The sequence below is a fragment of the Lacerta agilis genome, chromosome 5 (assembly GCF_009819535.1).
Source record: "Lacerta agilis isolate rLacAgi1 chromosome 5, rLacAgi1.pri, whole genome shotgun sequence".
Classification (NCBI taxonomy): Eukaryota; Metazoa; Chordata; class Lepidosauria; order Squamata; family Lacertidae; genus Lacerta; species Lacerta agilis.
In genome coordinates, this window is record NC_046316.1 from 52,220,131 (window position 1) to 52,241,368 (window position 21,238).

Consider the following 21,238-nt stretch of genomic DNA (forward strand, 5'->3'; position numbering starts at 1 on the left):
TAGCCATTGTGGAGCAGATATCCTTGGGACTACACAGTGCTTACACTTGGAAGGGAATTGAGGAATTTTGCCACTCTCATATGGGGACACATACTAGTTATTAGTCAGAGGCTTTTTTATGTTTGTTTTAGGGACTGCCAAGAGAGACTAGGCTGCAGCCTGCTTTACTCCCAGGTTTTTGCAATGTGAAACCACAATATAATATTCAATGTCTCAGGCAGAGAGGACTTGATAACTAACTGTACCTCACAGTCATCTCCCAGTTTACTCATTGCTTGGACCAAAGGTGGTGCTAATAATATGAACTTTAATTTTTATATTTATGTTGTTGTTGTTGGGTTTTGAGTGTGTATGTGTTAAATCAATGATGCAAGTGTCCTGTTAAACTAAAATGATCTTACCCAGGGCATCAGACACTTCAAAAACCCACAAAATACCTTTGGGATTCAGACATTGTACATTTGGAGAAGGGTAAAGGATACTCTTAACTTCAAATGCTTGCAAATTGTAAGTTGTTGCTTTTTAAATTTCCATTTGTTTACATGGTCTCTTCTATGTCCTATGAAAAAATAATAAAGTTTTTGATCTTTTTAATTGTGTTCCAATTGTTGCTTAGTTTATTTCTTTCTATTGAGTTTGCATTTTTTTATTGTATTGTATTTCATAAAAAATTATATGCCACTTGATTTTAAGAAGAAAGAAAAAGAAACCCCAAAGCAGTTACAATTGGCATCCCTGGAGCGTAGGCTTCAACAACCAACCTTAATTTCCACCAACAGCTGAATATGCAGCTTTCTACTGTAGCTTCTTGTCTGCACAGCACAACATGTCCTTCCTTGCAAGGACAACAGTGGTCCCTTATGGACAGAATGACCAGCATCCCAATGATTTTTTAAAAGAAGTACTTATGTTGGCCTTGTATCCATGAAACTAAACGAGGTAAGGAAATAAGGAATTATCATGAAGGTATAAATATGGAAAGGAAACTATTAAGGCAGGAAAGGTAGAAATTCTTAAAATAAACTAGTACACACTGGTTTTTAAGTAATTCAGCTAACTTCAGAATTCATGGTTTAAGAATTTCCTTTTCTGGATTGGAATGTGAGATGAGCAGAAGTGGAAAGAGGGGAAGCTGTCCATTGGCTTCCCAGATTCTAGACAGTCCTACCTAGAAAGACTGGTGATTGAACCTGTTCTGTTTTGCATGCAAAGCATGTTCCGCACCATTGACCTACAAGCCTTCCTTGATTTGCAAGACTCCCATCAGTGTCGTATGAGTAATATGGTTTGTAATATGTGATGGGCACTTGAGTTCAAGAGTGCTCTCTAAAAGTGCAGAGTTGTGAATTCATTTGAATATGTGTTGATAAATATAATGCACTTTTTGTAAAATATAAAGCTTTAGGGTAATGTGTACTTCTTACACAGTCCTTGGTTTCTGGTATGCTTATGGGTGTCCCTTGCAACACACATTTTTTGTGTGCAACCCTTAGTTTACCTCTTTGCCCTTCACTCTTCAATGGTTGTAGAGGGTGCCAGTCACTTAACTAGCCACTAGGTGGCGGTGATGATCCATCACTAATGTTTTAGTCTTTCACTAGCTTGATTTCCCAGTTGGGCTGTTTTCACAGGCTGCACTTAATTCCAGGAAGCATTCAGGGCACTGAATTTTAAAGAGGTCAAGTGGGTGGGTGTGTTTGTGCAACAATTAAATGGCAGAGTTAAATCTACCCTGATCCTTAAAAGTGTCCCAAGGAGAGCAGTCAGTCCTGGTGATTTCAGCATGTAGGCTAAGAGCAGTAAATTTTCTAGATCAAGAGAAACTCTGAGGTAGATGTGGTCAGAAGGCACATAATGCAGCAAAACTCTTGAAACTATGCAGGTCTGTAACTGGTCAGTGCCTGGATGGAAGACCACCTGGGAACTCCATGCGCTGCAGTGAGCTTCTTGAGAGAAAGGTAGGTTCTAAATAACTCACAAAGGGTGCTGTGTTTCTGGTAGTACTTTCATAAACACAGGTGGTGGTGATGTGTTTGATACCCTGGCTCAACCTAGTGTGTTACAGATGCTGCACTGCATCAGCCCTTATCATTGGCCGTACTGACTGGAGCTGATGGGAGTCCAAAACAAGGCTGCCCTGGAGAATGCAGAGTGCCTGCTAACCAAAGAAGAGGGGGAAATTATACCAGCACAAAAAACATAATGCCTCAACCATAAATAGCTGGCCCTTTACCCATGAGGTATTTGAAGGAAGTCAAATAATAATTTGCCCCGCACATCTGACTGGGTTGTCCCAGCCACTCTGGGTGGCTTCCAGCATATATACAGTAAAATAACTTGGTTACGAACACCTCCTCCTGCCTCTATGATTCCCAAGGAGCTTGTGGTGGAAGGGCAGTTGAGCTTCTACAGAAAGTAACTGGGATGTAGCTGCCCAGTTACTTCCTGTCCCTTTGGACAAAGAAGTTTCTCACAAAGAAATGTCATTCTGTGTGAAGGAATGTCTCGTTCATGCATGATCTGAAACAGTTTACCTAGCAGAAAAGCCCCCCCCCCCCGTGTTCAATAAGACAACCTTCCAAGTTAGGTATGCTTAGGTTAGTGGCATTTGAAATAGATCCACATATTTCACTGACTCCTGTGCTCAATGACCATTGCATTGTCCTATATGTTTACCCCCCCCCAAAAAAAATAAGCATACCACACCAGCACCTCCATGGCATACCTAAATCAACTTTATTCACAATCACTGTTACCCAATTCTCACACTGAATGGAATAGTCTTTTTTATATTGTGTGTGTGTGTGTGTGTACACACACACAAAACACAAAATTTGTTTTTAAATAAAGCAATTAAAAGATAAAATTTTCGTTTCCATGACATTGTATCACATGAATTCTGGATCCTGACACAAAAATACAGAGGAAAATGAAACAGATTGTGATAATGCTCCCCCTAAAATGTTCTTCTTCATGAACTGCCTTGCACTTCTTTTTCAGCTTCTGTAAGCCGCCTCCATCTTTGGTCCTCAATAAATACATACATATCCCCACACTAACTGAGTGGAAGGAGAATGTTGTCCTTTTCACACTCTTCCTTCCCTTGATTCCATCTTCAGCCAGATTTCTGTATGTCCAAATACATTTTTGTGCCTTCAAGCTTTGAACTTGCATGTGCAAAAGGGTGCTGCTGCTAAGCAGCAGCACCCTTTTGCACATGCAAGTTCAAAGCTTGAAGGCACAAAAATGTATTTGGAAGGGGGAGTACTGAATATGTCTTTAGGTGGAAGGAGCTGGCTTAGGTACGTGTGGACACAACCCTGAGCAAGTCAAAGCTGGCAGCAACATGGTTGATTTTCTCTTCAGCTGTTGTGTAAGGATTTGAATTGGGCCCTTGGCTTACTTGTATAAAAGAAACAGCTTGTCTCTGGCAATGAGTATGATTGACCTTAGTTATGTGTTCTTAGCACATGTTGCCAAAAGCCTTTGTTTTTAAATTAAAACTTTGCAGACAACTATGTAGCCCTTTAGCATGGACATCCACCCTCTTTCGACACTTGTACAGTGTGGGGTTCTCTTTTGATTCACTTCAGTCCAGTTTTCCTTACTGGAGTGGAACCAACTTACCTGGTTGCCAAAAGCTAATGAGTGGGAATATTTTCAAGTCAAGACAAACATATTTCCTTCCACCCACAGTCCAATTATTATGGTTTCAAAATGCAGCTCCTGCAAATTAGCAACACCTTAGGAACACATGTAATTTAGTTACTTTGGTTTATCACAATCAATAACTGATTAGGCAAAAAACAAAACAAAAAAAGCCCCAACCATTCTTTGTCAAGGCAAACCCTTCATTAGGGGACATAAATTGGATCCATTATTTGTTTTAATAGGCTGTGATGAAGGAAGCTTTTAAAAAAAAAACATGGGGAGGATTAATTTTAAAAGTGGATAATATAAAGCATCAGGCACTGCAATCTGAACAAGTTCCTTACCCCTACTTTGACACTTCATAGGAATGACTCGGTAAGGAATACAGCATTTCAGACAAGAGCCCATTCCAGCAGAAGCACAAAAGGAGACAGTAAGTATGGCTCACCTTTTAAAATTTAGCCTTACATTCAAGAGTTTTATGTGAACGTCCTCTCAATCAGTGACTGACACCTGCAGGCTCAGGGTTTTGTTTTCCCACAAGGGAAAAATGGAATGAATAAATCCAGGCCTCATATTTCAAACAGGTTATTTGGGCAACCATAGAATTGTAGAGATGGAAGGGACCACAAGGGTCATCTAGTCCAACTTCCTGCAGTGCAGGAATATTTTGCCCAAGGCGGGGCTTGAACACAAAGTTGATTACTCTAGCTCCCCACCTGAACAGCACGTGAATGAAATCCACTGTTGAACATGTGCATTTCTGGATTAGGACCCATCTATTCAGAAATTAATGACATTTAATTTACTAGGTAAGAGTGTGCAGTCATTTGAAACATGAATGAAAAATTAAATGAGCCTCATTTACTCATCTGTTTTTATAGTAAATGGGAATTTGAAAATTAAACTAAAGTTCTTACTTTGTTTTCAGCTGCATTGCTTTAGAGGCATTGCTTTTGCATTGAAGAAGTCTATGCAATTTCAGAGAAATGTCACAGTAAGGGGGAAAGAGGGAGACCAGTGAAAGCTGTGTTCAGTTCACAGAGCCTCGGCACGCTTCTAAGAACCTATAAAATGGGGACCCATTCAGTAGGTCTAATGCCCTGGGGAGGTAGTAGATTGCATACCAATTGGCTAGAAAACATCCAAGTTAACACAGAAAACTGCCTGGGTCTTCAACTGAAAGCAATGGGGAAACAAATAGAAAATTAAAGAAAAGAAACATTAAAAGTGACAATGAACCGAAAAACAAAACTATTCCTCACACATCCCTGTGTGTTTAGAAATGTGTGCAATGTAATTTTACTAGCCACAATTGTTTGTAAAATAAGGAGTGTGCTCCTCACAGAAGCGATGCCAAAGGGATATTATTAAATGCATTTTTAGAAAACATATTTTCTAGAGGCAATATTTTTCCCATGCACAATAGCAGCGTCAACTAAACACAGCATTTTAGTTATGAATTCATCATTTGAAGACAAGTTGCTAGTTTCTATGGCATAGTGTCCTAAAATATGAAGCCCTGGGCTGAAGTTTCCCAAAGCACCTTCTCATATTAAAATACATTCTAGGGAAATGTGAAAACTGACTGGCAAAATCTGCCAAGCCTAGGAGATGTTTGTGTTGTTACAGTACTTTAAGCCTTCGGCTATCCTACTCCACTGTCTCTATTTTTAAAGAATTGCTTTCTCCCCCTCACCCCACCCTTCTCATCTATCGATATGCCATAACAATAATAATAATAATAATAATAATAATAATATAAAATACGTTAATTCATCTTTTGATATCTCCATTGCTGTTGTGGATGCAACAATGCAAAGCTTCACCTCTGATTTTAGATACTATGTGAAAGCAAGATATATAGCCACAAATATCTTGTTCCAAAGCCATATATATTCACTTATCTGCTCATGTGGAGCTCCTGTCCCTACACTCTGCCTCAGTCAACTGAGTAGAGGCAGCAAATCTTTTATTGGGAAGGAAATGCACATGCAGACCTACTTCCTCCCTTCAGATAACGGAGGGAACTATTCAGGGAAGAGGAGCTCCTTGATCACAAAGAATCAGAACCAGCTCAGGATGAAAGTGTCTTGCATGAAATCTCCAGACAATGTCGGTCCTATCTCTTCCCTGTGTTACTGTATATTATGTATTGCCCCAACTGCTGAAACAAATGTTATCTTTTTTTTATACTGTAGCTGTGGAGGAGACTGGATTTGATAGGAACCTTGCAGAATGAACGCAGCCTGTTTCTAGCCATGATTGCACAAAAAGACTAACTCCAAAGTAAGTGGGCATATGACTACAGCCTTAGTTTGTAATTTTCTTTTCTACTTATTATGGCCATTGGGCAGATGTGGGGAACCTCCAAATGTTGCTGAGCTGTCATTCTGATCTTCCCTGACCCAGACCGGTCATGGTGGCTGTGGCTGATGGAAATTAAGCAACTTCTAAAGGACCAAAGGTTCCCATCTCTGCTATAGGACATGAAAGGTAGTACCAGATGTTCTCTTCACACAACTTATACTGGAATAGATGCAATGAACTCAACGGGAGACAACACAAACACACACACAGAGAGAGAATGGTCTTGTCAGATCCTGGTTCAAATGATGTTATGGTACCACAGTAGGGAAGGGCTCCTGCCTTGAGGGGCATAAATTAACTTTTCATGTCCTACTTGCCAAAGGCAGAGATAAATTATATGGTTGTCCTGTCTACATCTGGTTCTCTTATGTCATGGCTAAGGAGTTTGAGGCTTTGTGCTCATTTTTTAAAAAATGCTTTGCAAGTGGTTGACGCTGCAGAGGGCCAAATGCAAGTTACTAGTAGGATGGGAAGCAAATTAGGGATTCAGGTGCACTTAGAGCGCACAGATGAGCACCTTGAGGTGGCAAGACAAAAAGCAAGACACAATGGTTTTTGGTGTGGGGTTTTTTTTGGGGGGGGGGGTCAGGGAAAAAATGCTACTTTATGTGGGCCAAGACTAGTGTGAGTGAGCAAACTCTTAGGAACTATAGCTTCTATTTTTGGTTTGTGACTAGGTGAGTCAGTTTCCCTTTATGCAAGGGTGTGTTACAATCCACCTGCATTGTTTATTATAATGAAGTGCCTGTAACATATCACATGGTACAATAGCCATTGCCTTGATAAGGGTCTATTTAGATTGATAACCAACAGCAAAGTGCTTGATGGCTCCCAGCCACTGAGGAGTTGGCTGTGTGCAAATATTCAAAGTGGCATTTGCAGTAACATTCCGGCAGTTGGATCCAGTTCATGCAATGGCGGTACATGACCAAGCCAGCATGAACAGAGGGCCAAACCAGGCGGGCTTTTCTTTTGAACACCACATGCGCAGGTGAGGCAATTTTAACTGAGGCCTTTTCTGCACATCCAGCAACATGGACACTAAATGGCAAGAGGTGTCATTGCTTAGTATTGCACATCACAATGTCTTTACAGATCATGAGTCCTAGGGGCAAGCTGACTTGGAATGTCTGGATGGGGGGAAACCAGATATCTATATTATTTGAACCACACCTGCATGAGGCAGGTGTCAATGAGGTGGTTCAGCAGCCACTGTGCTGATCCCCATAAATCAAGGATGGGTGAACTTGTGCCTCTCCAGGTGATGCTGTGCTACAGTTGCCAACATTTCTTTCCCTTGGCTATGCTCACTGGGATGTATGGAAGTTGAATGACAGCTAGAGAGCCACAATTTCCCCATCCCTATTGTAAACTGTGGATTAGCTGGGTCCAGCACAGGATGAAGCACTCCAAGTGCTCAGACAGCAAGCACTAGAAGAATCAGTCCAGTCCAGGAATATTAAACCATGCTGGATATACTTCAAGCAAGAGTCTCCTAACTTTTTCCTTACAGGCAGCGGATGCTAGGTGTTGCAGGGAACTGGGTCTTTTAGAAATACTGTGCTACAATCCTCTTTTTTTTTAAGGATAGCTGTATTAAAGGGCTTTCTGCCTTCCCAATATGAGTTGGCCATCATTACATTTACAGCCTCAATGCTTATACAGGCAACTCTCTATTTGCACAGGGGCTGCATCCCGCAGCAAAAAAACGGCACACACACAAAATGGGAATTGCCTGTGCATTTAGCCTGGTGTGACTCTGATGAGGGCAAAACTCTCCACTAAATTGGTGAAGCGAAACACTTTTCATTGGGGGAAATGAAAAGTCTCAGACATCAGCAATCTGCTGTCCCTTTCTTAATCTACCTCTTTCCTTACCTAACTCTCTCTGGTGTTCATATTAGGGAGCCGAGGCTGATGAACTGGGCTGTGGGTTTCTCCCACCTGGGGTATTTCGGTGGCATTTCAGAAGTAGTTAGCCCACTTGGTGCCAGGTGACGATAAGCTGCATTTCTGGATGCGTGTGGGATTTGTCAAATGGAACACAGAAGATAGTGGAGCTGCTGAAGAATGAGGCCTTGTCATTGTCCATCACAGCACAATCAGCTGCAGCAAGGCATGGAGGGAAACGCCAAGAATTCAGTCAAGCCAGGTAGATTCACAGTGCTGGGAGCAAGAAAGGCCAAAACAATTGTCCTTCACATGTTGGGAAGAATACTTTAAAAATCCTTCATAAAACCAAATAAACATTATTTAAAAACTAAGACAAACTGCTTCAGGTCTCTCTTTTTTTCATGATAACAAAATAGATGCAGCTCTGTGTCACACATTCAGCTTGGCCAAAGGTTATTAAATTACCGATGCTTTTACTTTCCTTAAAAGCAGAGACAGATGTTCAGTGTCCTGATAAAAGGCCTTTGTGTGCCGCCTTCCTTATGGCTTCTAAAATGCACTCCATCATTTGCAGAAAACAGGTGTGAAGGCACCCCTTTGGCCATTGAAAAAGCCTCCTGGTGCAATGCTTTAAAAAGAAGGAAACCAGTGGGCTTGGGAAAGCAGCAGGGGGAAATGCTCATAAAGGATGCACTGTCATGCTGTAGCATTATCAGCAGCTGCTTCCAAAGGTGGGGTGAACAGACTGGAGTGGAACGGAAGAGAGCATTTATAGAAAGTAGAACTTGAAGGCTGCCAGTTAACAGTGAGACTCCTGTGTGCAGCACAGTACAAGAAGAAGCACCCAAAGATCACCTTCCTTAGCACCAGCATACGCCACATTCCCTTGGGATCCAGCTGCCACTGATGTGCATTTGTGGCCACTAGGAAAGCTGGCAGAGGCAGTTCCTTCCCATCGGAATAGACACTTGCAAGAGATATTTCTATGGGGGAGGCCAAGTGGTTTCAGCTCTCACATGGCTTGTTCTTTTTCTACTCCACTTAAATGTCCAAAATATTGAATTCATTCACATAATGAAACTGCTAACATACCCAAGAAAATCTGATTATTCTGCATCATTTGATCTTTGCAGGAAGGTGGGTGAGTGGAGCCAGAGCTAGGGAAAGAGGAGGAATGCAATTCAACCTTTCTTGACGGATGCACATCAGATTGTTGTCAGTAGCTCTCTGCTAGATGCCAAGGAAGGAAGGAAATGTTTAGACCTCAAATTTCTGGGATTTGCCCACATGTAGCAACATTCAGAGTTAGCTGCACAGGGAAGGATGGGAATTTTGGCAAGCTGGACAGCCCCTTCCCACCCTGTTCTGGGGTGAACATGTCCGCTGCTGCCCCTGCCTTTTCCTGCCATGCTGCTCTAGGTGCTGCGATAGGTCTTGATGATGTCCTTGATGGCACGTCTGCAGATAGGACAACAGGCATTGGCCATCTTCTTGAGTTTGAGCCCGCAGGTGTAGCACAAACACATATGTCCACAGGAGTAAATCACAGTATCCACCATGTTCTCATAGCAGATGGTGCACTCATCATTCCAGGACCCTGAGATGGAGGGGGAAAGGGGGGACTCTGGCATGCTGACTGGAGAGTTTGGAGCTGTGCCTGCAATACAAGAAATGCTGTCACTCTTTTTATATGTGTTCTAGAGGTTAAGACAATATGAGAGAGAGAACATCACCCCACTTCTGTAACTCCCAGATGCATCTGTCTGACCACTATCAGGGTGGCCAATACTGTGCCAGATGGACCATTCATGGGTTCCAATATGTCACTCAATGTACTCAATTTCCTGCAGAGGTCAAGATTATTCCCCCCCCCCTTGCAGTTTCTACTAAAATGTGATGGCCAGCCATGACTTGGGAGGATTCTGCAATACCACTACAGAAGCACAATAAGGACTTCAGAACATGGCGTCCTCCCCCTATTGCTAGTAGATTTCCCTAGCTCCTGTAGTCTTTTTATCCATCCACCTCTCAGTCAGTGTCAAATAAATTCCAAAGTCACCAATGGCTTAGATCTTGCAAGCAAAACCCATTTGTGCCAAAGAAAGAGGTGTAAACAAATTAGTGCAATATAGTCTAGTGTCAGAGTCTGGGGGCTCGTTGGGCATATAAATTGGATTTGAATATGTAACCTGCATGCAAACATACAATTGCAGAAGTGTTACTTTTCTCCCATAAGTGGATTTGGTTCTCTTACAGACTTCTGTCTGTAAGAACAGAAGTACAAAACTGCATCTCCAGACAACTGTCTCATTGGTCAGTTGGGTTGGAGGGTATCTCTTCAAAGTGATGAACTACAACTAATCCAGAATGCGGCAGCTAGACTGGTGACTGGGAGCAGCCGCCGAGACCACATAACACCAGTCTTGAATGACCTACATTGGCTCCCAGTACGTTTCCGAGCACAATTCAAAGTGTTGGTGCTGACCTTTAAAGCCCTCAACGGCCTCAGTCCAATATATCTGAAGGAGCGTCTCCACCCCCATCGATCTACCCAGACACTGAGGGCCTTCTACCTGGTCACTGAGGGTCCAGTGCCGAGGGCCTTCTGGCGGTTCCCTCAATACGAGAAGCCAAGTTACAGGGAACCAGGCAGAGGGCCTTCGCGGTAGTGGCACCCACCCTGTGGAATGCCCTCCCACCAGATGTCAAAGATAAAAACAACTACCAGACTTTTAGAAGACATCTGAAGGCAGTCCTGTTTAGGGAGGCTTTTAATGTTTAATAGATTATTGCATTTTAATGTTCTGTTGGAAGCCGCCCAGAGTGGCTGGTATAAATAATAATAAATTTAATAATAATAATAAATAATAATAAGTATCATCCTGTGTCTGCAGAGGAGTAGGAACAGGCTCTGGACCTGCCTCTGGCCTCTGGCATGTGGCCTAGCCCTACTTATAGATGTCAATGTGGTTGGTGTAGTTGTCTGCAAGGAAGAAGCAGCTGCACATTTATAGGGTTTCACACGATCCAAACACCTGCTTGCCAGTGTCCCGAGTGCACGGAAGCCTAAGCACAAGCTTAGTGTAAGTCAGGCCTTGTTTATGTGCAAGGGATAAACAATGACAGGCAGTGTGTCTGATCATTGGGGTCCACTCATCAAAATTCAGGTACAAACATAAGAAAAGCCTCCTGGATCAGGGCAACGGCCCATCTAGTCCAGCATCCTGTTCTCAGAGTAGCCACCCAATGCCTTTGGGAAACCCGCAAGCATGACCCGAGCACAAGGTCACCCTTCCTTCCTGCAGTTTCCCGCAACTGGTATTCAGAAACATTACTGCTGCCAACTGTGGAGGAAGAACCAACATGGCTTGCATCTAGATTTGTGTCTCAACTAAAGCATCCACGACAGATGGCTGTCCAACCTCTGCTCTAAAACCTCCAAGGAAGGAGAGTCCACCACCACCTGAGAGAACCCATTCCACTGTTGAACAGCTTTCTCAGAAGCTTACAAAATTATATTAAAACAACAAAATATCACCAATACAGCACCATTATAAAATCTAAAATCACTTTTAAAACATAGAAAAGAGGAGAGGAATTTTGCAATGACACATGAGCAGAGATTAAAGCCTTCCCCCCAAAGTGCAGCTCCTGGGGGGCAGGAAAGGAAAATGAATTTAGGAAGGGCTCTTATGAGATGCAGTAATCGAGGCTGGAAGGGGTATAGTTTGGTGCTGTAGAAGTACTCACCACTGATTGAGCTGCCAAGTGGGCCAGATCCACATGTGCTCAGAATGGGGTCAGAAATGCCACTGCAGAGGACGGAGGGAGAGTTTGGAGATGAGGTGGGTGAGCTTGGTGCAGAGGGGCCCAGTCGCTCAGCCAGGAGAGTAGAACCTGCAGAAGGAAGGGAAATCCTGGTATAGTTTTCAGTTTTTTACTGAGAGGTAGTTTGACATAGTGATCGGAGAGGCCCAGGTTCAAATCCCTGCCACAAACTCACTGGTTGTTTCTGGACCGGTCACTCTCTCTCCCAGCCTATCCTACCTCACATGGTTGTTATTATTAGGAGAAAGTGGGAGAAAGAGAACCATCTATAGGTCACCAACCTTTTTGGACTAGTGGGCACATTTTGAATGTTTGAATGTTTAGAGAGTGCTGGGAGCGCCGGTCATAAAATGGCTACTCTAGGGGTGGAACGTAGCATAATATAAAATTTGAGAGACAACCAGCCCTGACAGCCTTATGCTTACCATGGGAAGATAGCTATGTCCTGCTGGTCATGGCTATGGAAATCACACAATACTTAGACGCACACAGAAAGAGAGAGACAGAAACATACACTGAGGATGTCGCTGTCTAACAGCAACAGGGGGCATTCCTCTGTATCAGGAAAAAAATACACAAGGTCACCACACTACAATGACTCTCATTTCACAAAAATTGCTCAGAAAGTATTTGCACTTTTTATCTCATAACCTTCTTTCTGGGAAGGCAAGAGACTTAGCTATTCTTTTCCTGAAAGCTCAGAGTATTGGTCACCTGCCCAGGGGCACCAGTGAAAGCCTTCCTGGGCACCATGGAAACCGTGGGCACATGGTTGGCAACCCTGACCTACACAGAGAAAGAAGTGGGTTATAAATAAACCAACACATTATACTGTACATATAAAATAGTAAGATTTGGCATTGACATTAGCTAGTTAGCAATTCTGAGCAAGACCCTGGAATCCTAACTAGGGATTTGAACTGCTGGCACCATTATTATTTGGTAAGATACCCACCCATGCTGTTTCGCACAGCTCCTTTTTTGGCTACCAAGAAGCCTCTGTGGCTGGGACGAGGGGGCTGGTGGAACTGCAAGTATTGAGACGTGTGTTATTCTAGATATCTGAGCTGTGGAGTGAGAAATGACTCTCATACCCAAGGCTCAGAAGACCAGAGGTTTGCGTCAAAACACCCTGTGAGCAGTATCTGCATTCTGTTTGCTCTAAACACATCAATCACACATTGTGCTTCTGTTGCCCGGCACTCACTTATTTCTGTTTACATGGAAACAATTGCCATGACACAAGCCTCACGTAATTGCATACTAAAAAAAAAAAAAAGTCAAATGAACAGAATGAGCATGGAATCAGGTGTGACGAAGAAACAGAGTGACAAAGAGAGAAGGCCCCAAAGCACAGTGGCAGATCATGTTCTGTGCACAGACAGACTCAAATTCAGCCCCTGGTATCTGCAGTTTAAAAGGATCAGGTAAAAGGTAACACAAAGAAGATCTCTGTCAGTGACCCTGCAAAGCCGTTGACAGGCAGAATAAATAGGCAATGCTGGACCAGATGCACAGGTATAAGGCAGCTTCCTACGTTCCTAAAGAACAGGCTAATGTCCTTGCATCAGAAGCTTAGCCAATACCCATCTAAGATGTGAGTGTTAAACTGGACCATAAGAGGCATCATGGGGTAAATTTACACCAGGTGCAGATGATCTTCCCTACAGAACCACTGGGAGTTAAGATCAGCAGAGGGTCCCTCTTAGTTGTTCCAGAGGGTTATGGGGTGTGTAGCAGCCCAAGAGAAGACATTCTCAGCGGCAGCCCCTAAACTGTGGACCTCTGCCCCCACAGAGGCATATCTGCTGTCTTCATTATACAGTTTTGGTGAATGCTGAAGATGCACCTATTTACACTGGCTTTTGACACCTGAGATGTATATTTTTAGGACCCACCTTGTTTCTGTGATTGCAAGTTGATTTACACTGTTTCTAACATTGTGTTTTAATTGTAGCCCACCCTGGGACTTTAGGGTGAAAGGCAGGAAATTAATAATACCAATACTACTACTAATAATAATAATACATCACTATGGTGGAACAAATCCCATACTTATTCAAATTCTCCTTTGTACACTCCTTTTAAAGGAAAAGAGGCATCTCAAAAGTCTGGGCTTGGCAATCCTAACAGAGAACTGAAAGTCCCAAATCCATTCCTGAACCCTATTTTATAGGCCAGGGGAGGCAACGGGGTCCAAGCTGTGTTCCAACATTTGTTCTTTGGAAACAAACCTTATGACAATATTAGGCTTTATGGCAACTGTTTCAATTCTTTGCCATTGCTGGTTTAGCAATGTGCTATGTTGATTCTGCCATTTTTTTAAGGGGAGAAATGGCAATAAAATAAGTAATGCTTCCCATGTAATACTGCAAAATGCCAAGGTCATTGAGGACAACGTTCTGAGGAAAGGCAGCTGTTTCTAATGGACCGTTACTCAATGTCAGATTTTGGCTAATCATGGCAGAATCCTTGGCTATTTTGTTATGGCAGCCAATGCAGCTCTGCTCTCTCTCTCTCTCTCTCTCTCTCTGTGTGTGTGTGTATATACTGGTTAGCATAAGTTCAGTAAAGTGGGTGGGCAGCGAGGAAGGGGGAAGCGATAGCTTCTGGCTCAAAAGCTGAGCAGGGCTGACCATTCCCAACCAAGTTCACAGGCAGATTTTGTTTTCATTAAAGGCAACTGTTGATCTCCATTAGAACATACTACTTCCGTGAATCCTGTATTGCTCCAATTGAAAAGAAACAAAGCATAGAAAGCAAACTGCCCCATCCATACAACCTGATCAAAATGGCTTGATAGACCAGGCATAGGCAAACTCAGCCCTCCAGATGTTTTGCGACTACAATTCCCATCATCACTGACCACTGGTCCTGTTATCTAGGGATCATGGGAGTTGTAGTCCCAAAACATCTGGAGGGCCGAGTTTGCCTATGCCTGTGATAGACAATGCTTTAATGTCAGAGCAACCATTCATGGCTACCTCCCACTGAGCTACAGCTGTTATCCAAGGGTCTAGCACAGGCCTGAAATTTCACTGAGCCCTTGTAGGCACCCAAGCTCAACATGTCTGATAGCAGTCCACAGAAATGGGTCACTAAAACAGATTTTAAAAATCTGTTTTAGAGGCCACACACATGGGACAGCATCCTAGCAACCCTCTGGAGGGCGGCTCTAAGATGCTAGCCCACACCTTAGCGTAAGTAATTCAGAAAGAGAGCAGTGTTTTTGCCTACCGATTTTCACAGCAGAGGCCATCAACTTTGCAGTGCAGCCCCATTATGGCTCCACATTGCAAAAGATCCCCACTTTTCAAGTCTGGTGGTCCTTCGGTACAGTGATGTCTGATCCAGGAGGCCCCTCCTTATGTTTACAAGTAATGGAACAGTGTTGTTGTTGTATTAACCAGGCCCTTCAGTGCATTGAAGGTCTTTGGCATGTGCACGAGGTGCCCTACCATGAAACAATGGGACAGTATGGTCAGCTCAGGGCAATCTGTGGTGCTGCAATTCCTTCTTTTCTCTGTGCATCCTGCTTACTGCTTCCAGGAAACTTGAGGCTTTCTTAGTCATTTTAGAGCCTCTTCTCAACCACCACTATTATCAGTGTTATGGGATGGTCTGCTGCAGCCCTGTGCATAACCCTGTGTAAACAGGCCTGTTTTCTCCACTGACTGCTATCTGAATGTTCTTGGAGGCAGCCTACCCCACACCCATCCCTCCAATCTGTTCAAATGAAGGGCGTTGTATTGTATATTGTAAACACCCTAGCAAGGGAACAGATCTCCCCACAGTTCATATACACACAACAAAGAGAGAGACATTAAACAGCAGCCAAGAAGTATACAAAACAAAAGGCTTCCTCTCATATTTTTTACCTAAATGAGGCTCCATACGCAGGGAGCAGCATGGGTTATATGTCTGTGCATCAGAGAAATACCAATTTGTTATCTTGTGGCAACGGCAGTAGCAGGAATGCTGGGCAGCTTCACACAGCGGAATCAAGGAGCCTCCATTTTAATCCCCCATAATGCTCCCAATGCATTGTTGCTTCAGGGCATTCTGGGAAATTAAAATGGCAGCCCATTTCCCCTAAAAAGGGAAAAATTCTAGCAAATTAACATGGCGATTCCCAGACCCAGGACGGGCCTTAGTGGTGGGTTTTGTCAGGTTGGTAGGGCAAAGGAAACTGTTGATTCTGCAAAGGGACTCTGGCATGGAAGATAGCAGGGCTTCAATCTTTTGCCTCTCGTTATGGTCCTGATCTAGCATTCATGAAAAAACTGGTGTTCAGTGGTTGCTGTGACTGCCACTGCTGCCAGGAACATACCTCCTAGACTCTGCTGAGATTCAGTTAGAGATGTACTGTACTCATTCATACACATGCAGTCAAAGTGCTTGTTCACATTTTCAAATATTTTATATACATAAAGAGCTGGAACCCATGCTCCTGGCTGATTGCTCAGAGAGATCTTAAGCTACCAAGATGACAGAACTTATGATGGCCAAGAAGGTTTAAGTAATATGTTTAGAGCACTGAGGCCTCTGTGCTCTCAGTCCAAACAGGTATGTTTCTTCTCCAGGGTGGAACTCTGGGAGGAAACATGGAAAACACACACACACAAACACACACACACACACACACACACACACACACACACAAACACCAGGTCTGCAAGCTTGAATAAGAACTTGGCTATGCACAGTACAAGGTGGCCAGTCTCTCAAGTCCACTGTCACAAAAATCTCCACCCAGCCCTCCATCCGTGGATTAGCTTTGCACTTTGAGAAAGTTAATAAGGAATGAATGAATGGCTAAAAGCATGAAGTTTGGACAATGATTTTTTCAATGCAAAAGATGTAAACCTGCTGACAGCACAAGGAAGGGACTACATTGGTTGCTGAGACAGCATTCAATCCACTGGTAGAGTGGCAAGGCCAGGTTCACTGGGATGCACTGTGTGAGCTATCTTTATCTGATTATGATTAGCATTAATGTATGAATAACCTTTCACATAAGTCTCAAAAGTGGGGATAAAACATTGCCCTGCAGAATCCCATAGCATAACTGTCAGGGGGCTAACAAGCACTTTCCCAATGCTACTTTCTGAACTCAGTCCCATAGGTAGAATCAGAACACAACCTCTTCTTAATATATTCCCTCTTCTCTTGTATCCTTTTGGGCAATAATGCCTCCATGATGAGCTTACCCATGCTTACGCAGGTGCTTCAGGTGGCCAAAGTTCATGAATAGGTAAAGGTAAAGGTACCCCTGACTATTAGGTCCAGTTGCGGATGACTCTGGGGTTGCGGCGCTCATCTCGCTTTATTGGCTGAGGGAGCCGGCGTACAGCTTCTGGGTCATGTGGCCAGCATGATTAAGCCGCTTCTGGCGAACCAGAGCAGCACACGGAAATGCCGTTTAACTTCCCACCGGAGCGGTACATATTCATCTACTTGCACTTTGACATGCTTTCGAACTGCTAGGTTGGCAGGAGCAGGGACCGAGCAACAGAAGCTCACCCCGTTGCGGGGATTCGAACCGCCAACCTTCTGATCGGCAAGCCCTAGGCTCTGTGGTTTAACCCACAGTGCTACCCGCATCCAAGTTCATGAATAAACATAGTTAAATGGCCATTCTCCTGCACTGCTGTTGTGGCAACATCCTCTAATGTCTAGGCATCAACACTTGCAGCAAACATCAGCTCATACTCATTTCATTTTCTTGGCTTTATGGGTTGCAGACAGATATGTACAAATTTCTGCCTGAATAGCATTTCCTGCCAGACTCACTCAACTTGGACATTTTTGCCTACAGACAATATTCAACTAAATCCAAGTGCTAGTGCACAGATTAGCTCAAGCACAAAGGGACTTTCCCCTCTTCTCACCCCACATGCACCCTATGCTATCCATGAATCTCCTCTTGAGGTTGAGGGAGCCCCCAGGACAGATAAAGGGGGGCACTGGAGGAGGGGGGGGTGACATTCTGTTGTGCAAGGAGAAATCCTTGCGCTAATAGAACATCCATCTTAGGTCAAACACAAACCCAAGGAGGTTAAGACAGCCAGCAGATCAGGATGGACTAGCACTTTGGTCGTAGTTATTTTACTCTCACTAATTCACCAGCAGCACATCAAAAAGTTTGATGTTTTAAAATTTACTGCAGATTTTGCTGGAAGCATCAACCTGGTTGTTACCAGGAAGTTTAGTCCATTTTGTCACTTGCACGTATGCAGAAAAATCTAACCCATCCCAGCATTTGTTCAAGGAATGGGGAAGTTTTAGCTTCTCATGAACAGGCACATCAAAATTCAGAGAGGCGTACAGGATGATAAACTATCTTGTTTCCAATTTATTCGATATACCCAGGCAAAGGCATAAGGGAGCTAATATATAATTATTACTAACATCCCATTTCATCCAGAGCTGTTTTATTATTCTGATGGAGAAGACGATTAATTTGCTGTCTCACAGAAGTAGAGAACATAAAGTTTATGCCTAGTGTGTAAGTCCCTTGACTATAACTTCATATCATTTTTTTTGTCAAACTCAATCTGTTAATTTTTGCTTTCTCTTCATTTCTATTTTTTTCAGCCTTCAGTTCTTCACATTACCACATAAGTGGAATATACACTTTTTAAATACAACTTTTGCCTACTGTATAGATTTTTTGCAAACCATTTCCCCTAATATAATTAATTATGTATGCTATTTTCACAAACATACAGTACAATTTCCCCCTGATATCTGAATTTCTATACACATTATTTGGTTGAAAAACTGAATCACAACATTCAGAGAATTTCAAAGAATAGCTACAGTTCATCTCTTAGTAGGTTCGCATTAAAATGAAAACTGAACAGAATTTCTCCCGCAATTCAATCATCCTGTGGATTTTGTCCATCATCCATGCAGCTGCAAGCAGATGGGCAACTGGAAGCAGTGAAGGGCACCAGAATTTATTTTCCCCTCCCCAGCTGCAGGGTGCTCTACCAGCTGGTGTGATCAAGAATTCCTGGGTCAAGGATAAATTCGGATAGGAGGGTGAAATCACACCCACATTCAGCAGCCTCAGGTACTTGCAAAGGTGGCAATCGAAGAAATTCCTTATACCAGGTTGTGATGTTTGCACATCTAGTCCAGTATAATGTGCTCTGACAAGCATCATTGAATCACAGAATTGTAGAACTGGAAGGGACCCAGAGGGGTTAGTACTCCAGATTGTCAAGTAGAGTTCTTTCCCATCACATGCCACCTGATTCTTTCAGTGGAAGTACCATTGGACTATGTTCTACCACAAGACTTTGGTTTCTCCTATCTCTGCACACATGACCCTTCCTCTGTCAAGATGAATTATAATATTCTAGGGAGACCCATGCAAGGAAACAGTCTCCCACGCACATTGTTGATTCACATGTCCATCTGCTTTGTGGTTTAGATGTACTTAGCTCAGTGGTGGCCAAACTTGGCCCTCCAGCTGTTTTGGGACTACAATTCCCATCATCCCTGACCACTGGTCCTGTTAGCTAGGGGTGATGGGGGTTGTAGTCCAAAAACAGCTGGAGGGGCACATTTGGCCACCACTGACTTAGAATTTGCATCCCCATCAGAGGCAAATAGTTGTTATACGCAACTGATGGCCCAGTATTTATAGCTGGGTTGAGGCCATTATTATGAGAGGACAGATTATCGGGGGGGGGGGAGAGAACAACTAGACACCAACACAATCAGGATCAGAAGCAAGGAATGGAGAGAGTGGCAAATAAAAATGACACCTCCGAAACCTCTGGAACAGATAAGCTATAAAGATGTTGCAGCGATTAAGTCCTAATACATTTATTTCCCTGCCGTCTGGGGATTAGCAATCTGTGGCCCACCACATGTTGTTGGACTTTAGCTCCCAGCACCTTCAGCCAGAATGGCCAGTTGTCAGGGATGGTGACCACAACTGGAGAGCCACAGGTTGTTAATCCCCACTTTAGTTATTTCAATGCCACTGACTACGAAGTTTCCACAGGTGATGCCTAAACCTATTTCTGAATAGAAAAAGCATAGTTCTCCAATAAATTTAGAAGCAGCAACTCTTTTTTTACATTCTATCCTTTACTAGCAATATTCACAAGTGACATTCCAGATGAAAAGGCATTCTTAGCATAATTTAAGAAAACACATTGAGAAGGAAATTGAAATACTGAGGAAGCCATCCCTAAGTCTCTTCACACTGCATGTTTCTCCTCAGGGAAGGCTCCCCCATCTTCACAGAAATTGTAAAGGGGCAGATTCCAATTTGTACTAATTTCACTTTTAAATGATGCTAAAAATGAAGATCTGCTCAGGGTACTATGTAATGTCAGTGCACAGCCCTTTAGCACGTGATGATTAAACCCCCTTGGGAAACGCTTGCTAATCATTTACATTACTAATGTATACTTAGCTCACAAGAGAAGAAAAATAAAAATAAAATTGAGCCTGATGGAATGGCTCACACAGCATTTAACACAGCTAATGCCTTTCTAAGATGCACTTAAGGCATTTTTTAAAAAATAAAAAATGTTTTTAGACATATACCAGAAACCCCAAAGCTGCTGCTTCCAAACATATTTCTATTAAAACACTAAAGTGCTGTCTGCCCTGCAGTTTTCTGAATACTTTAGGCAGTGAAGTGCCTCAGATGATCTGTCTGCTAAATTTCTGCCTATTTAATGAGTCCATTTTCCTAAACACAAAATTAAATACATGGCTCACATAACTTGGGGGCACCCCATAACAAATGTTACATAAAGGAAGAGACCCATTAGGCACATTTCTGTGCATTCATTGTCCGCATTTGCCAAACTTCTTTTGTGGTGTATTCATTTTAAACTGCTGGTTAATAGCATTTTCCCAAGATAACACAATTGTTGCAAGTCTTAAGAAGGGTGGTTGGGTTTTTTTAAGGAATGAGGCTGCTTCTGTGATGAACACAACCACAGAGGTGTCACCTTTTCATAATTGATCTGTGGCACAAAAATTCACTATCACTGAGGTACCTCAGCTCATAGCTGTCAACTTTTCCCTTTTCTTGCGAGGAATCCTATTCGGAATAAGGGAATTTCCCTTTAAAAAGGGGGAAGGTTGATAGCAATGCCTCAGCTGTATCAAAATTAATGCATTCATAGACCCCAAAATCTGGTGAATCTCCTCAAAATCCCAGAACTACTTTAGGAAAAGGGATATGACACTACCAAGGATACTCCCTCCTTTTGCAGAAAAATGTTCCACCATTTCTTGAACACTTTTCCTTTCCTTATTAACTCATTTTTAAAAAGGCTCTTTAAAAGCTGTGTGCTCTACTTCTACAGTGCTGAGGAGCACATTTCCTTTGGTGACTTAATGATATTTTTTCTAAGTAGTATATACACTGTCTAAATCATTAACATAATCACAACATGCCATTCACAGTTCCCAAAATGCAAGTTTGCTTGTTAGCTCTGTTCTTTTTTGGCATAAAATT

General features: G+C 42.9%; 1 protein-coding gene and 1 long non-coding RNA gene across 4 annotated transcripts in view; one reads left to right on the top strand and one right to left on the bottom strand.

Moving 5' to 3' along the window:
- The first annotated feature begins 1,223 nt into the window (after positions 1-1,223).
- On the top strand, positions 1,224-6,481 carry LOC117047034. The gene is made up of 3 exons (XR_004426651.1): positions 1,224-1,958; positions 4,017-4,084; positions 5,853-6,481. It is a non-coding gene; the product is annotated as an uncharacterized LOC117047034 (long non-coding RNA).
- Positions 6,482-9,292: 2,811 nt separating this feature from the next.
- NEURL1 (neuralized E3 ubiquitin protein ligase 1) overlaps positions 9,293-21,238 on the bottom strand; it is a 123,276-nt gene continuing 111,330 nt past the window's right edge. For all 3 annotated transcript variants that reach the window (XM_033149742.1, XM_033149743.1, XM_033149744.1), the window contains exons 5-6: positions 11,665-11,811; positions 9,293-9,571 (exon numbers count right to left, since the gene is read on the bottom strand). In XM_033149742.1, the coding sequence (XP_033005633.1) occupies positions 9,330-9,571; positions 11,665-11,811 (389 nt within the window). In that variant the 3' untranslated portion in view covers positions 9,293-9,329. The remainder of the gene's footprint in view (positions 9,572-11,664; positions 11,812-21,238) is intronic.